General features: G+C 37.5%; 1 protein-coding gene across 2 annotated transcripts; it reads left to right on the forward strand.

Moving 5' to 3' along the window:
- The first annotated feature begins 1,578 nt into the window (after window positions 1-1,578).
- LOC149139795 (DNA replication licensing factor MCM2-like) lies at window positions 1,579-13,444 on the forward strand. Of its 2 annotated transcripts, XM_089448472.1 has the most exons (18): window positions 1,579-1,735; window positions 2,173-2,384; window positions 7,548-7,726; window positions 7,825-7,913; window positions 8,915-9,104; window positions 9,429-9,648; window positions 9,755-9,962; window positions 10,284-10,418; window positions 10,521-10,712; window positions 10,937-11,109; window positions 11,255-11,443; window positions 11,589-11,705; window positions 11,801-11,885; window positions 12,042-12,194; window positions 12,314-12,439; window positions 12,541-12,723; window positions 12,823-12,984; window positions 13,102-13,444. In XM_089448472.1, exons 1-18 carry the CDS (start codon window positions 1,733-1,735, stop codon window positions 13,213-13,215), a joined length of 2,730 nt encoding a protein of 909 aa, XP_089304598.1. In that variant the 5' UTR covers window positions 1,579-1,732; the 3' UTR covers window positions 13,216-13,444. The 2 variants fall into 2 exon arrangements, with proteins under 2 accessions (XP_089304598.1, XP_089304597.1); XM_089448471.1 differs by lacking the exon at window positions 1,579-1,735 and having other exon boundaries at window positions 2,167-2,384.
- Window positions 13,445-16,917: the final 3,473 nt, after the last annotated feature.

Genomic DNA, 16,917 nt, shown 5'->3' on the forward strand with positions numbered 1-16,917 from the left:
AACCAAGTAAACAAACACAAGCCAAAATGCAAAGGATGAGGCTTAATCAAAGCACAAGTACCTGGATTAATGCAAGATGAGCTGTTGTGATTTAGAAGGGAGGCTCCAAAGCAAAGCATATGCAACATTTTGGAGGGTGGTTGTAGATGCTACAACAATACCCTTTCTGTTGATGATTATGAGTGAGATTAAACTCTTCAATATAGTATTTTTCCTTTCTCCCTAGCTCCTTATCCCAAGTACACTTATCCCTAAATTGTGATTTTATGTCGTTTTAAATATTTTTTTAATTATAAATAAATTTAATTTAAAAACATGTTCTATTATTTAGTCAAATTGTAATTTTATGTTTTTTAAAATGTTTTTTGTTTGTTTGTTTTGTTCGTTTTTGTTTGTTTGTTTTGTTTTTGTTTTGTTGTTGTTGTTGTTGTTTTTTTGTATAAATAAATTCAATTCACTTATAGCATTAAAATTATGTTGGGCCTGGAGTATGCCCTAAAATTGCTTCTTCTTGGTTAAGAGCTTGTCTTCTCGGCATGTAAGGAAACAAGTTAACGACCCAAGACCAAGAGGCATCTAGCAGGAGTGAAAGCATGCCTCCTTACGGACCACCACCGGGTTATTCTAGATGACGTGGTTTTCTTTGAATAACGGTGATGAGTCAACCTGCATTTGCGGTTAACAACCAAAAATGGTTGTCCTCATTGTTAGTATGACAACTGAGTTAGAATAGGTTTTCCCATCGTGTAAAAAAGAAAACATTAAACTACGTGATTGGAAAAAATGATTTAGCTAGGAACGGTGGTTTGAGCAACATCTGTCAGATGCATCAACACAAGTATTAGACAGGGCTGAACACATATCCTCCCCTCCATCCTCCACCCTTTAGGTTGTTATCTTTCCTTTGCTGCAACATTTTTGCAGTAACATCATACACATGTTCTATTCCTTCAGTGTATCTTTGCACCTTAAGGGGAATTGCTAGTAACCTATCTTTCACATATATATCTCACAAGAACAACTACCCTTAAAAATAAAACTATCTCTACTTTACACAAAAAATATAAAGTATCATTACAATAAAACATTATTATTGTGGCCCAATAAGATTAGATTCTCTATCACCAAAATGCAAAATTACAATTAACAAAATACCTCAATTTAACATTCAATAAAACCTAAATTAACTAAATTTTAAACCTTGACACTAACTTAAATTCAATATTTTTACTTTAATTTAACTATATTTAAACTAAGAAACAAATACGACGACTTATAATAATATAAAAATAATCCTTTTAAAAAATTAAGATATTACCATTGAAAAAAGAAATATTACTGCTTACAAAGTCATCAACCACCACAACATTAAATACTACATTGCTGGGGTGCTTTGCTAGAAGTTGTGATGCGGAACACAATATCGAGACGAGAAAGTTGCAAAATTTCAAAGATCAAATTTCCAAAAAGGGGTTAAAATACTAACCCGAGTTCAAGCCAAAGTTAAAACGCAGACTCTGATTGATGTCCAGCTGTGGTTGTGGTCCTCGTCCAAGTCAGCTTTCCCGCCAAAGTTTTTCGCGCCAAAATGCTCCATCTTCATTCTCGGCCCAACAAAACCTCCTCAAACCCCAGGCTGGGCCTCTCACATATGCATTAGCTGACTATCTGAGATCAATTCCTTCCCATCTTTCTCAGAAGGCCGCCGCTCAGCTTCTTAGAGTTCGAAGTCATGGTGAGTGCTCTTCGAAGCTTCAGGTTTTGTTCCGTATTTTTTAACAGAATGTCCTTCATGCAGTTGTATCTGCCACACTTATTTTTCTTATTCATGAGTTTGCTTGGCATTGTGATAATTTTTTCGAAAAATTTGGTTTAGAGTCCCGGTGAGGGGTTCTGCATTTTTTACTAGCTGATTACGAAGAGCAGTAGACGTTCATTTATCACAGAAAATGATTAAATGGGAGAGTGCAGCTATGGGGTTTTTGTACATTTATGTTAAGATATATTAGGTAGAAGAGCTGCCATTCTTTTAGGTTTAAACTCCAGGGGTTTTGCATTGATGAAGAATAATGGTCATTCTTCAGGGTTTTACGTCAAAATATTTCAATGACAATGCTGTTTGTTTTGATTTTTTGGTGTGATGGTAAAGCTGATGTTGCAAATATAATGCAGGATTCCGATCCTTCAACACCTGGGTCTCCGACGTCTGGACCAGGGTTTAGTACCGATCGTCTTCCTCCAACAAGCAGCTCACGCCATAGAAGCTCGACACAGTCAATATCTGATGAAGCGGAAGTTGATCCGGACATTTTGGGAGAAGATCCGGGCGATGAAGAGGACGAAGGAGAGGGAGAGGATCTTTACAATGATAACTTTATTCAGCAGTAAGATATCCTTCTACTTAGTCTATTGATTTTCAGAGCTTCGGGGGGTCTGCTCTACTTTTCTTGTTTTCTAAAATTTATTTATTACGAGGTGCCGGTAGATGTGATTGCAACAGTAGTTTGTAGCTACTACTCAACTGATCGTATTAATATATTCAGTGGTAGCTGGTTTGTCAATTTTAGAGTGGAGTCTTTCGCAGTTTAATCTATTAATCCATGAGCGTTTCTGGTTTTAAATACATAGAAGTTTTTTGAAACCTTGTTTAAACTTCGTCTACGCAGTTATAGCCAAAAGCATTCACTGATTAGTTTAGTACCGGTAGAATGAAACTTTTGGCAATCCAGTCAATGGCTACTGCAAGAGTAGACCAGTTAATGACTACGACAAGAGTGTTTCTGTTCCTAGCAATGACGGAACTTGAGACCCACGTCTGGCGATCTTCAGGCCTTGGCATTTATCCACAAGCCCATGCCTCAAAAGCCAGTGTATACATTGGAACAACCACCAATAACTACACAACAGCCCTACAATCCTGGGAAGAATATAGGTATTTCTGCCCTTGACTGTCCATGGAGACTATGGCTGCTGTAGAAACTTAACAGAGAAAGAAACATTGAGAAATATGAGGTAACCTTCAAGTAGAAGCTGCACTGACAGAATAGCCAAGCCCGTTGGAATCTTTTGATGACCTACGTTTAAGTGTTAGAAAACTAGAATTTCATAATTTTTTGTGAATCAGGTCTTTTTGAGATCTGATAGAAGGTGGCCATTTCTGTTCACAAAATTCTTTGTAAAAAATGGTATCCTGGCTGATTGCCATTGAATCCTTAGTAGGGTTATAAAGATAATTTTTTATTATCTGAATTGTAAGATGCTTGACATTTAGCATCTTCCCATGTGATGCTTCAAAGGAGTTCTTTTGGAATCTCATCTGCAATGACCTCAACCCAAAATGGGTTTGGAAATCATTCACTCCTTTATGTATCTCACTTTCGACCAAAGTATTGTTCTGCCTCTCAGCCAGACTGTTCTACTGCAGAGATTACGGTACAACAACTAAATTCCCTCTGATGTTAATTTTATTTTTTGAAGGCTTCATAGTGTAATAATCTCCGTTATCACATCTATGTCTGTTTAACGGCTTTTGGATTGTTCCTTAACAAAGGCAGCCAATGTCTTTAACATTTCTCTGATATATCTTTGGGTAAAATTGCCCCAAGGGTTAGGAAAGAGCACTTGACAAGTTTTGTATTCCAACAGTATACTTCAGTTTGACAATCAGAGAATCAAAATACAATGAAATAGAATAATCAGGTATTCATCAGTTTGTTCCTCTAAACCAATTCAACAGAACATAAGCAGTTCAGATTCACAGTCCTCTCAATACAATTGAAATACATAACAATGGCTATTATATCAACCTAACACTACTGTCCCAATACCCTAAATCTAACCTTGTAACCAGCCTTAGTAGCTTTTGTTTCCAGCTGTCTTTGTGATGCCTTACGACTACACAGAGGGGGTCTGGTGCCTGGATCGAGTTCCAACTTCAATGTGCTGCCACAGATTGCTTATGAAACGGGTCACAGAGTGGGTTACTGTTGTCCAACAGCCCTTTTGTTGTGAAGTAGCCTTCTGCTGTTCAAATTCAGATTTCAAGAGGTGTATGTTGCCACAATGACTGTGTCTCCTCCAAGAGGGAGCCGCTGCCAGGTTTTTTTCTTTGGATTGGTCTGCAGCCACAGAGAAGCCCAGAGAGACTTCACTGTCCTTAAATGGCCACAGCCAGACCTCTGTCCCAAGTTCGGATCCACTGTTGCCCTAAACTGGCCTCAATAGGTTTGCGCTGCAACCAAGAACTGCCTGTGGGCCAGAAGAAGAGTTTCACTCCCCTTAGCTGTCTTAAACAGACCTTCATGCCACCAAATAAGCTGTCTGTTGCTCAGATGAGGGCTTCACTGCCCCAAAATTGTCTCAGTTAGGCCTTAATAACACAGAATGATCTCTCTCCTGATCAGATGAGGGCTAGAATGGTCTCAGCCAGAACTTAAAGATGCAGAATGGTTTATCTCCTGTTCAGATGAGGGCTCACTGCCCTAGAATTACCTTAGCCAGATCCTAGAAGGGTTCCGCTGTCCCAGATAGAAGTCTGGTGCTAATTTGTGCTCCACAGAAGATTCGGACTGCTTCGCTGACCTAGATTTTAGCCTCAGAAACCTCAGAATTGATGAAAGGTGCCACAATGTGACTCAAGCCAAATCATCCACAGAAAATCGCCCCATGCTTTCCAAAAACCAGATGAAGATGCTTCGGAAGATTATGCCAAACATATTAGAGAAAGAGAGGGGATTGGCTAGGGTGGAATCTTTCACCACCGAAACCAATCAAAGGAAGAAGGGGTTTTAAAACCCTCAGAGCCTCAGCTCACAAAACAGAAATATCCAACAACCATGATGAGAATAATGATTCTTCTCTCTCTTATTTATAGACTCCCTTTGGGGTTTTCCTAATTTTAATTTGAGGGACTAACAAGTTTCCCTCCACTTAGGCCCCATACTTGCTTCCTTCACAAGTTTTCCTCCAATTACCTAATTTACCCAATGTTGCCTCAAAAACATTGAATAATGGGTTCTCCCCTTTGTAATTGACCATAGCCTACGGGGTTGGATTGGCTACTTTGTTTTCCCTTGGGAAATTAATTAGTAGATGACATTAAAGTCCCCCCTTTCCGATATTGCTTGCCCTCAAGCAATTGCAAGCTCGGGTGCTGCAAAATTTGTCCCCCTATTTTCAAGAATGAGGACCTCTCAATTGACTCGTATCCCTTCTTCTGATCACTTTCAAACCATCTATCTTTTTTCAAAAAAGTGATGTAATAGTGCCTGGCTCTTCTCCATATTCACTGTCATGATGAACATTTGCAACTGCAAAAATTGCCCATAAATGCCTTGAAAGGATTAAGTGATCAACACTGAAGTTTGGATTGATGCTGATGTTAAAGCCCCCATAACCATGAGGGTCATCTTTCTTACTGAACATTGGTATCTGAGTTCCACCTTGCTGGTTATGAAAACCTGTTCAGCCTCAAACTCTGTCCACTCAAGGTCTGGAGCAACAGTCCCTTTAAAAACTACTAACTCATGTTTTTCTGCGTCTAGGTTGCATTGACAGATAATGCCAGGGGTCAGGAAGCTGTTAAAACTAATAAATATCTCCCTGTCTGATATTCCAGAAGCTGACCCAAAATCCATTGGCAAATTATGAAGCAATTCTCCAGATGGCCATTCTCATATGTGCAAATAACAGCTTAATAGGAGCTGATTTCCACTGACAAAGCAAACTGATTCAAGCACACCTTTCTCAGATGTTCCAATAATATCACTCAATTTGGAAATGTATTTATCTATCTGGTTGCCTGGTTGATCTACTTCAGACAGCATCTTCATTTCCTCCTGACCTGTCTTTTTCTTGTAAAATGTTACCCTTATGATTCATCATCCCACAACTATGGTTGTTTACAAAACCATTTTCATACTGTTTTCAAGCTTGTCCTTTCTAGACAAGCATTTGTCAGCGTCATTGTTATCCCCATCTTTTCCAATGTGACTTAACTGGAAGGAGATGCCATTGGATTTTGGCCACATCTAACGCCTACAGAAGTAGCACTTTGGTGTTTCTGATTTGGGCATGAACTTACTAGTGGATCTTCCAATGATCTGGTAGTATTGCGGATGGAAACTGGAGGGGAGTAAGGGGGTTCATTCTCTGTTTCAAATAAATGTCTTCTTCTTTCATAGGAATCAATTCCTTGACCCCAACTTTCCTCTGCCTTTCTCAGGCTTTCCAAACTGCTAGAAGAATCATCCAATGATCTAAAAGAACCTATTTTAATGTTTCTGCTACTATCCCTTAGTCTTGAGCTATATCATTTCTAGCTCCTTTCTTAAAAGGGTGTCTGCTTGCAATATCTAATTTTCCATTCATGTAAATATCACGAAACCTTGGAATTCTACATCTGTATTGATCCTGTCTATCTTCTTCATTATCTCCCAGCAAGCCACATGTGTAACCATTACCTGTATTTCCTACATGCAAGCAGTCCCTTTGGATACCACAGCTTTCAGCGTTTTCGAATTTTGGAAGTTGGCTAACCGTCTCAGTGCTCCCAGAGCTGTTATGACCATCGTCCATTGTGCGAGAGTTGACACAGTCCCTTCCTCCAACACTTGCAGTTCTACCTTTAGAGCATCTTTTGTCCAACAACTTTTCACACATTGTCAATCCATGCAAACATTCTGAAGTATGTGATATTTTATGAGAATTACTCCATCAATTTTTAGCTTCCGCTAGTTTGGCAAGAGTCGTGCTTGGGAACAGCTAATGACTCGTAGTTATGGCAAAGTCCATCTGCACCATAACACAAAACTTCATATTGGCATGGGGGCAGCTCAACCTTTGAATAAACTTTCTCCTTAATGAACTCACTGGTCCTGTCAGGGTGCCCATGGGAGTGCCTTTGAGAGCCTTGATGGCTATACCCTGAACCTGCTCCCTCTGATTGTGAGCAAGACATGTCATCCTGCTCTACATGAATATGATAACCTTCCTTGGTCTTCCCCGAGTTACTGATATTTGCATGTTCAGACTTTACATAAAAGGATCCTATGTTTCCAGCCCCATGATCAGTAATTTTGGGAAGTTCTTCAAGCAAGCTTTTTCCCCTTCTGAGCTTTTTCTCCACATTGGCTTCAGATGATTTTTTATCTAGATCAAGATCTTCAGATATATTATGTCTTTCACTCATAGGCAAATTAAATGGATTGATCCCGCAATCTAACTCATTCTTTGGGGTAGAAGCAGTTTCTGTATTCAAGATGCCTTCATTTTTATCCGACTTTGACAGTGCTTTGTCATCTAAAGAGGACATGAAACCATTCTCTGGAGACTCTGATTTCAGGAACTGTGTCTGTGCAGTCTCCTGTTTTGTTTCCGAAAAATTACCAGCTAGCAATTCACAATTGGGAAAGGGATTGGAGTATGTTCACTTTAGAGTCTGTTCATTTTCGATTCAAGCTCAATTAAAAAAGGGATTAGAGTCTGTTCAATTTGACTAGTAATGGGAAACAAGAATATAGTTATAACATTCTAGTTTCTATTTGCAGAGATTACCAGCGTCTAGAAGGCCAAGATCGGTACGAGTCTGTGGACTTGGACGATGAATACCAAGATGAAAGAGGATATGATGAGATCATGGCAGATCGTCGTGCAGCAGAGGCTGAGCTTGATGCAAGGCATGGTGCTAGTGTGAACAGAAAGCTTCCTAGGATTCTCCGTGATCAAGGTAACTTGTCCTTTAACTGGCTAGTTTCGGAATATGCATTGTTTACTTAATTAATTTGTTTTAAAATAATTTCTGCATTTTTGTGTGTTTTTATTTAGACACGGATGACGAAATAGAGTTTAGGCCACGGCGAAGGGCACGTGTTGAGCCTCCAGTTACTGACCAAACTGAAGAGGAGCCTTATGAGGTTAGCATCTATGGCCATTAATCTTTTATCACTCTCTTAGTCTAAATCTAGCAATAATTTGGTTGTTATCTACACATTATAATTGATGCATTCCCGATTTTGGAGTTAACAATCATTCTTTGCTCGTTTCTCTTGATTTCCCTGGGAGGAGATTTTAATTTTTGAAAAGCTAAAGATAGGAGCTAGATTGACTCATGTGCTATCCTGATTCCTTACTTGCATGGGTAGGTAGGAAGACTGCTATTTTGTTATAATGATGGCCGAGCATGTTCTATTTGAAGGGATGGAAATTGCATCCCTTTCAATAATAAAACTTAAAAGTATCAGTTCTTCAAAAAATAGAAAAATCTAGTATACTTATTTCAAAAGTAATATGATGCAATACTATTTTAACACCCAAAGTGGCTTCTTTTCCCCAATTGTACTATCTGAACCAATTCTTATGATGAAAAGGCATGGTACAGAGTTAGAGAAGGGGAGATTTCTGGAGCCCTATCTAAAAGAACATTCTTATTTATATGAATTGTATTGTTGGTGATAGTGATGAAGAGATCATGAGACAGAAAAGATCAATTCAATTATATAGGTTGATTGATATGAAGCAAGTTTTTAGAATTGTGTAAGTAATTATTTCAATCATTTGGAATAGTTTTATCTACTATTAAGGATCCATGATTGGGGGATTCTATTTTAGAAGTATTCATGACATCTTTTAAACATTGACTATATTTTTAAAATGTGTTATTTCACATGTTCAAAACCTTCTACTCTTCAGTGTCTTCCTTGAGATGTAGTATATTTGGCTTACAATTACTCAATTTTCAGTGTTTCTCTTAAGATATTTCTCGCATTTTCATATCAATGCATTCTTTTTATGCTTCCACGCCCATATATCTTCAAATTTATAGTTTGTTTCTATGAAGTTATCCCGCACCTCGTGGAGTGAGGAAATTTTTTTGTCACTAGATTTGTAAAGATATTCTTGGTTATCATATCTACAGGAGGAAGAAGACGAAGAGGGTGAATATGAAATGTACAATGTTCAAGGAACATTAAGAGAATGGGTCACTCGAGATGAAGTTCGGCGTTTCATAGCCAAAAAGTTCAGACAGTTTTTACTCAGCTATGTGAACCAAAGAAGTGGAAATGGTGAACGTGAATATATTCGGCTGATCAATGAGATGGTTGCTGGTGGGTATACACTGCTCTATTCTTTGTAATTTGTCATACTAAGTCAATTATGGTTTGGTGATTTAGGCTTGTCTCACTGAGGTAGATATTCTAGACTAAAATAACCTTGCTAGGTGCTTGAACATTCCATCAAAATATGCGAGGCCTAAGAAACTTAACTTGACTTTTACCTTGATAAAAGTACTCCGACAAAAATCACTGTGAAATAAGGAATATCTTATACAAAATTTATCTCAACTTATTTAACAGTGCAAATTGACTCTTATTTTCTTAGTTTCCCCATACGTTTACCTGATATCTTTTGTGTCCTGGTCTTCACTTCAGCAAACAAGTGTAGCTTGGAGATTGATTATAAGCAGTTCATCTTTACACATCCAAACATTGCCATCTGGCTAGCTGATGCCCCTCAATCCGTGCTTGAAGTGATGGAAGAAGTGGCTTTAAATGTTGTGTTGAATCTACATCCAAATTATAGAAACATTCATGATAAAATCTATGTTCGAATTACAAATCTGCCAGTTTATGATCAGATACGTAATATAAGGTATCCTTTTCTCTTCTTTCTAGCACATTTGATTTCTATTTTACTGAGTAGGACATTCCTTGTAGAGTGTTTTTCTGAGGCTTATTTATTTACCATCCTCTCTCAGGCAGGTGCATTTGAATACTATGATTCGAATTGGAGGGGTGGTAACTAGGAGGTCTGGAGTTTTCCCTCAACTGCAGCAAGTCAAATATGATTGTAATAAATGTGGCACTGTGCTAGGGCCTTTCTTTCAGAACTCTTATTCTGAAGTGAAAGTAGGTTCTTGTCCTGAATGCCAGTCGAAGGGGCCATTTACAGTTAACATTGAACAGGTTAGCTGTTGTGAATTAGCAGTTCCCTTGGATGCTCTCTTTAATCTGATACTGAATTGGATTAATTTGCATGAAACAAGTGTTGCTCAATTGTACAATAGGTTGGTTCTGGTGTAATGTTCGTAGATTTTAAGATTTACTCTATTATTAGTAATTACTACCTCTTTTGAGAAGATCCTGGAATTTTTACTACAGGATATTCTGTTATAGTCTGAACTTCATAAAGAAAATCATAAGCTATTGGATCTTGTTTCTGCTTCTGGTTTTGCTTGATTCACCTTTTTGGTATATTCATGTTTGAGCTTGTTTGTGTCTTCACAGACAATATATAGGAACTATCAGAAATTATCACTTCAAGAAAGTCCAAGTATTGTGCCTGCTGGTCGGCTCCCAAGGTACAAAGAAGTCATTCTCTTGAACGATCTCATTGATTGTGCACGTCCTGGAGAAGAAATTGTAAGTTCACATTTTATTTATAAAAGCATTCTTATTTCAAATTAATGAGGATATGACAGTTTACAGAACAGTGAAATTTAAAATGTGTTCATCGTATTGCAGGAGGTGACTGGCACATACACAAATAATTTTGATATGTCTCTAAACACTAAGAATGGCTTTCCAGTCTTTGCAACAGTTGTTGAAGCTAACTACGTTACAAAGAAACAAGACTTATTTTCTGCATATAAACTGACTGATGAGGATAAAGCAGAAATTGAAAAGCTTTCGAAAGATCCCCGAATTGGAGAACGGGTTAGTGGTTACTCTGTTAATATAGGATGCAAGTGATGGGAATTTCTTGTCTCAAGCATCAAGGGATGGTTTTAAAATCAAACTAAGAGATTTATTTGTAGTCAATTCATGGCTTTAAAGTTTAAATTGCTAGAATTTTTCCAAGCAAAATGTTCTACTTATTTTTCTTGTGCAGAATTGTTCAAAGTTTTGCAGACATCACCAATTCTTCACTGTGTGTGCAGATTATAAAATCTATAGCTCCATCTATTTATGGTCATGAAGACATTAAGACTGGAATAGCTCTTGCAATGTTTGGAGGCCAAGAAAAGAATGTCAAAGGGAAACATCGTCTAAGAGGAGACATAAATGTCCTCCTCCTTGGTGATCCAGGAACAGCAAAATCTCAATTTCTGAAGTAAGTACAGACAAATTTTCCATTCAATTTCAGGAGATTTGAATTAGGGGTGAGCTTTCCTGAAAACTAAAAGGAGGCTTATTTTTATATATGTTCTACATTTAATAGGAAATGTCTAATTGCTCTGTTCACATTTCTCATATAGGTATGTTGAGAAAACAGCTCAGAGGGCTGTATATACAACAGGGAAGGGTGCCTCAGCAGTTGGGCTCACAGCGGCAGTCCATAAAGACCCCGTGACACAGGAATGGACTTTAGAAGGTGGTGCATTGGTCCTTGCTGACAGGGGTGTTTGTTTGATTGATGAGTTTGACAAAATGAATGACCAGGACAGGTGCCTTCCTAGATCCTCATATATTCTCTACCCTCCTCTTAGTCCTTGTTTAGATGAACATGAATTTTAACCTGTGAAGTGTGAATTCACACAATTTGATGCTGAGATATTACAAATTGTGCTTAATATTTACATTTGGTTGCAGGGTGAGTATCCACGAAGCTATGGAACAGCAGAGCATCAGCATATCCAAGGCTGGAATTGTGACATCTTTACAAGCGCGGTGTTCTGTGATTGCAGCGGCCAATCCCATAGGGGGCAGGTACAACTACATGGCCATTATTAATGATCCGTTTTCAACTTGAGAAGTGGTTATTTTGTTAGTCAGTTTAGACTTATATTTTTTTTCACAAACAGGTATGACTCGTCGAAAACGTTTTCTCAAAACGTGGAGCTCACTGATCCTATTCTCTCCCGTTTTGATGTCCTGTGCGTTGTGAAGGTAAATTCAACTAAAGTTATGCATTTTGAAAACTGGTCTTTCTTTTATCTGATGTTTTGCATTTTTTGAACTGTTTTATCCCATTGTCTGTGAGTGTGATTTAATCCTTTGATTTAACTATTATTTGTTAACACCATTTCTGCTGTTAACTTGCAGGATGTTGTTGATCCAGTTAGAGATGAAATGCTTGCAACCTTTGTTGTTGACAGTCACGCTAAGTCCCAGCCTAAAGGTTCTAACATAGAGGAAACACCTGCAGGCCTTTCTCAGGATGAATCCTCCAATCTGAACCATTCTTCCGATCCAGAGGTTTAAATCACTTATCTTTGTTATGTTTATGTTTTAGGAAAAAAGCCCATACAATTGTAAGAGTTCCCGAAGTTTATCTCATTCCCGTGCTTCTATTGTTCTCAACATTTCATTTTCAGGTCTTATCTCAAGATACATTGAGGAAGTATCTTACATATGCCAAGCTTAACGTGTTCCCAAAATTACATGATGTGGATTTGGAAAAGTTGACACATGTATACGCAGATCTGCGGCGTGAATCATCGGTATATAAATAAAATTGATTCAGTATGGGTTACAAACTGCAAGCTTAGTTACTTGAATTTGTACCTACTAATCTCGTCTGCCCATTCTTGCCTGGTTGCAGCATGGTCAAGGAGTTCCTATTGCAGTAAGGCATATTGAGTCAATGATAAGAATGTCTGAAGCCCATGCTAGAATGCATCTTAGAAATTATGTTGCTGAAGAGGATGTAGACATGGCCATTAGAGTCCTCTTAGATTCATTCATTTCAACTCAGAAGTATGGAGTTCAGAAAGCCCTGCAGAAGGTAAGTCATGGAGATGGATTTGGGATATATCTGATAGTGAAATAAGTCACCAGTGCAAATTTAATTGAATCTGATTGCATGTGTTGAATGAATGAGCAGAGTTTCAAAAAATATATCACTTACAAGAAGGATTACAACGAGCTGCTGCTGCATCTTCTACGAGGACTTGTCAAGGATGTCTTGCGTCTTGAAGAACTGATGTCTGGGACTAGACCCCGTCTCAATCAAGTTGAGATTAAAGTAGAAGATTTAAGGAACAAGGTGGGAGTTCATTCTTATGGTAGTGATTATTTTCCACTTTGCCTCTGCTTGCATAAGGTGTTTAGCATTGACCAAACATATCGGCGTGTTTAACAAAACGTTGTTACTTGTATGCAGGCACAAGAGTATGAAATTTATGATCTGAAACCATTCTTCATCAGTAGACAATTCGCAAGGGCTAATTTTACACTGGACGAGGCAGAGGGAATTATAAAACATCCAGTTGCTTGACGAGGGGCTTGAATATTATTTGATCTTGTCCTTTTATTACATGTATAATATTAAATCGCTCTTTGCGTCCTTCCTATTGATGGATTTGGAATCCTAGCAGTGGAAGGTGCTGATAATGCCAAAAATACTGCCCTTAGTCTATTAGGGCATAGAGCTCCTGGAAATGTAATGGCTCCCCATTATTAAGTTTTCCTCCGTGAGAAACATTTGTGTTTATGGTTCAAAATTTTCCGTTGTCTCACATATGTACCGCTTCCAAGTCTTTTAAAGTGTCTTCTCTAGTGCTTTGCCAACTGAAAATTTCTACCTATTTTTCTTCATGCATATGGAGGTAGGGCCGCTCCCAATTTTTTTCAGACAGTTGGCAAGTCCAACAACCCTTTTACTCCCTTGGGATAAGGGGTTTTGTTCCAATATATTTTCAAGTAAGCCTAAACTAGTGAATCATTAAAGTAATGTTTGCTGATGGTACCTAATAATTGAAAAAAATGAAGAGATGTATGGTTTGACAAATGTCTCTTAACAACATTGATTAGCCTAATTAGTTATAGGAGCACATGGTACATCGGGCTATCCTCTTGGATCTGCTGAATCCTGTTGTTGATTTTTAATTTTAGTCCTTCTCATTGCAACCATTCGATTATGTACCATTAATATTCCAATATATTTCAGTTACAAGAAACAAAATTATATTACAATTGGGGAACAGGCCCCGGCTATATACCTGCATGCACGTAGTGTACAAAACAAGAGCATTTGTTGAACTGTTCGTTTTCTGTTGACCCGTCCAAGGCAAACCTTCTCTTAATTCTTTCACGAGATTGGTAAAGCCCAAGATACTTTCAAATTCCAAAATTACCGAAAGGTTTTTGGCCACCAGATGGCCCAAAGGTTTGGCTGGTGGCCCAGAAAAGTTGTATAGTCAAGGTTCTGGCAGCATGGGCATGCTGTCCAAGGACTCTTACTACTTGGCTCTTTGGCGTCGTTTTCTGTGTTCCCACTTAACTATGCGGAAATTGTTAAAATGTCACAAACTTTTTTCTCTTGGTCATTGCTATCTTCCATAGGGATAGGCCTCTTGATACCCCATTCTTCTTTGTAATTTTTTCGATTTCCATATCAACGCTTGTATGACATTCATGGAGGGAAGCCTTTTCTCTTCCTAGTTTCCTATATTGGTTTTGTAGTTGAAGACAGGTACGTGTTAGTTCTTGCATATGATCACAAAAGATTTTTGGGTCGAGGACAAAGATGTTGCTCTGTCATGTTAAGTTATATACCTATATAAATATTTTGATTTACTTAACAAATAAAATAAAATAAATAATTAAAATAAAATTGAAGTAAAATAGTCAATATATTATTGGCTTGTTTCGGGTTTTTTTTGGACAACTTTTTTGCAATTTTGCAAATTGTGTTCTTAATAAGAAAATTATTCATTCTTCCAGTCTAAATCTATCTAGATCAAATTTATTGACTCAGGATCTACCAAATGTAGAGGAATCAAATCTTTTGACATGCAAACCTCTTTTAGAGTGAAGAAATTTGACCCTCTACGAGCTTGATTGGTAAATATGTGATTTGGATGAATCTAAATTGGTCTACTACTATAGATAATCCAAGACCCTGAAGGGTTATTTTGGGGACATAGTCCTCGAGCAATGCTTGTGGGTATTTAGAGTTAGCTTGCATTTATTGATTACACTATTCAACAACAATGCTTGTGGGTATTTAAAGGTGAACCATGAGGTGGCTTGTATTTGTCTTCATTCAAATTGCGAGCTACATGGGTGAAGAAAACTTGTGTTACTTTGGTTGAAAAGTGCGCCAACTTGAACTTCAGCAGTAATAAAATGCACCGAAAATGGCTGCGGAGTCTGTCTCTTTTATGTTGGGATTGTTTTCGGGTGCTTGGAAACCAATTCAAGCAATTTGGGAAATCATTACCATAGAGTATAAATGGTTCTTGAATTTGAGGTAAAATAGGTGAGAGGCACGAGTTATGGGGCTGTAAAACAAACTCTTTTTGGGCTTCTAGTGATTATGGTGAATCTCTATGGTTGTGAACTGTGGGCCAACAGTGTATCCGATATGCAGTGGAAACAAATTGAGAAAATTCATAAGTGTTTGATTACAAACAAATTCAAAATTAAAAGTGCAGTTCCTTATGCTATCTTGTTAAGTGAAACATGAGATGCTCCTATTGAAGCAATTGCTATGGTGTGAGTCGTAATGTATTTAAAAAAATTGAGCAAATGGAAGAGGGCATATGGATTGTCCCAAAGAAAAAAGACTTGGATGTCGCAAAATAACAAATGGTTTAGTAAATGGGGTATTTGCTTGAACATGTGTCCCATAAGTCTATCTAGGTGTTCTTTGTATAAGTATTTCCATTAGTGTCAAGGTTTCTATTAAATAATCTATGCCCTCTTCAAGGACTACACAATTATTAAAGGGACTCTGTTGTCACCAGTATATATCCTTGCCTCACTCATGTTGGATGGGTGATTGCATCAAAGCAAATGTTAAATGCAGCATGAGATACACTACAGAAAATGTACTAAATGTTGCATCCCTATCACGTCCTTACCTAAGAATATATCTATATCTATGTTGTGTGTGTTTATATATATATGTGTGTGTGTGTGTGTGTGTGTGTGTGTATATATATAGATGCTCATGTTTGCATGCTAAGGTTCATGAAAGTGAGTCTTGAGACACAAAAACAACCATAGGTAAATTAACATTCATGGCACTATCCTTGACCAGGTGATAGTCTTTTCATAACTTGCAAATCTATTCCTATCTTCTCTAATTTCAAGAATGGTGCATAATCATTGGAACTGTTAGAAAATTATAAATGTATTCTACCTGAAGGGTTGAAAATTTAGCTAGAGGTGCGAAAATTGAATAAATTGATTGATGTTTTTACTCTCCCATAATTAGACTCTAGTACATTATAAATTCTCTATTCTAGCTGATTTTTCCATATTTATATTAAATATTTTATAATAACAACATGGCACCAGTGATTGCAGGTATTCTTACTTGATACCTCAATTTTACTATAGTAGTTTTACAATGACATAAACATGGAGAAAATAATAATAATAATAATAAATATATAACGGGGTTAGTTACACCAAGCAAGTTATATTTCTCAGACCTTTATGAAGGAATTGTTTAGATTGCATGGATTACCCAAGAGGATTATTTCAGATCAAGATGCCAAGTTTACTTCAAAATTTTGAAAGTGTTGTTTGTTGGTCTTGGAATAGAATTAGCATTTAGTATAGTGTATCATCCTCAAATAGGTGGATATACTAAAAGAGTAAATAGGGTGCTAGAAGACATGCTCAGAATGTATCTCATGCATCGGTCTAAGAGGCGGGAAGACTTTCTACCTTTGGTAAAATTTTCTTACAACAATGGGTATTGGGAATCATTGAAAATGAGTCCCTTTGAGGCTCTATACGGAAACAAATGTAATAACCTATTAGATGGAATGATCTAGTGAATAGGGTGCAAATTAGACCTAATATGTTAAAGGAAATGGAATAGAAGTAATTTCTATCAAGTAGAAATTGAAGGTAGCTTGAGATAGGAAAAGTACCTATGTAGATCAACAAAGAATACACAAAGAATTCCAAGTGGGGGAACATGTTTAACTTTGAATTGGGCCAAGGAAAATTTCATTAAAGA

The sequence above is a fragment of the Pinus tabuliformis genome, chromosome X (genome assembly GCF_031772625.1).
Source record: "Pinus tabuliformis cultivar Carrire ecotype Pingquan chromosome X, CPIR1, whole genome shotgun sequence".
Lineage (NCBI taxonomy): Eukaryota > Viridiplantae > Streptophyta > Pinopsida > Pinales > Pinaceae > Pinus > Pinus tabuliformis.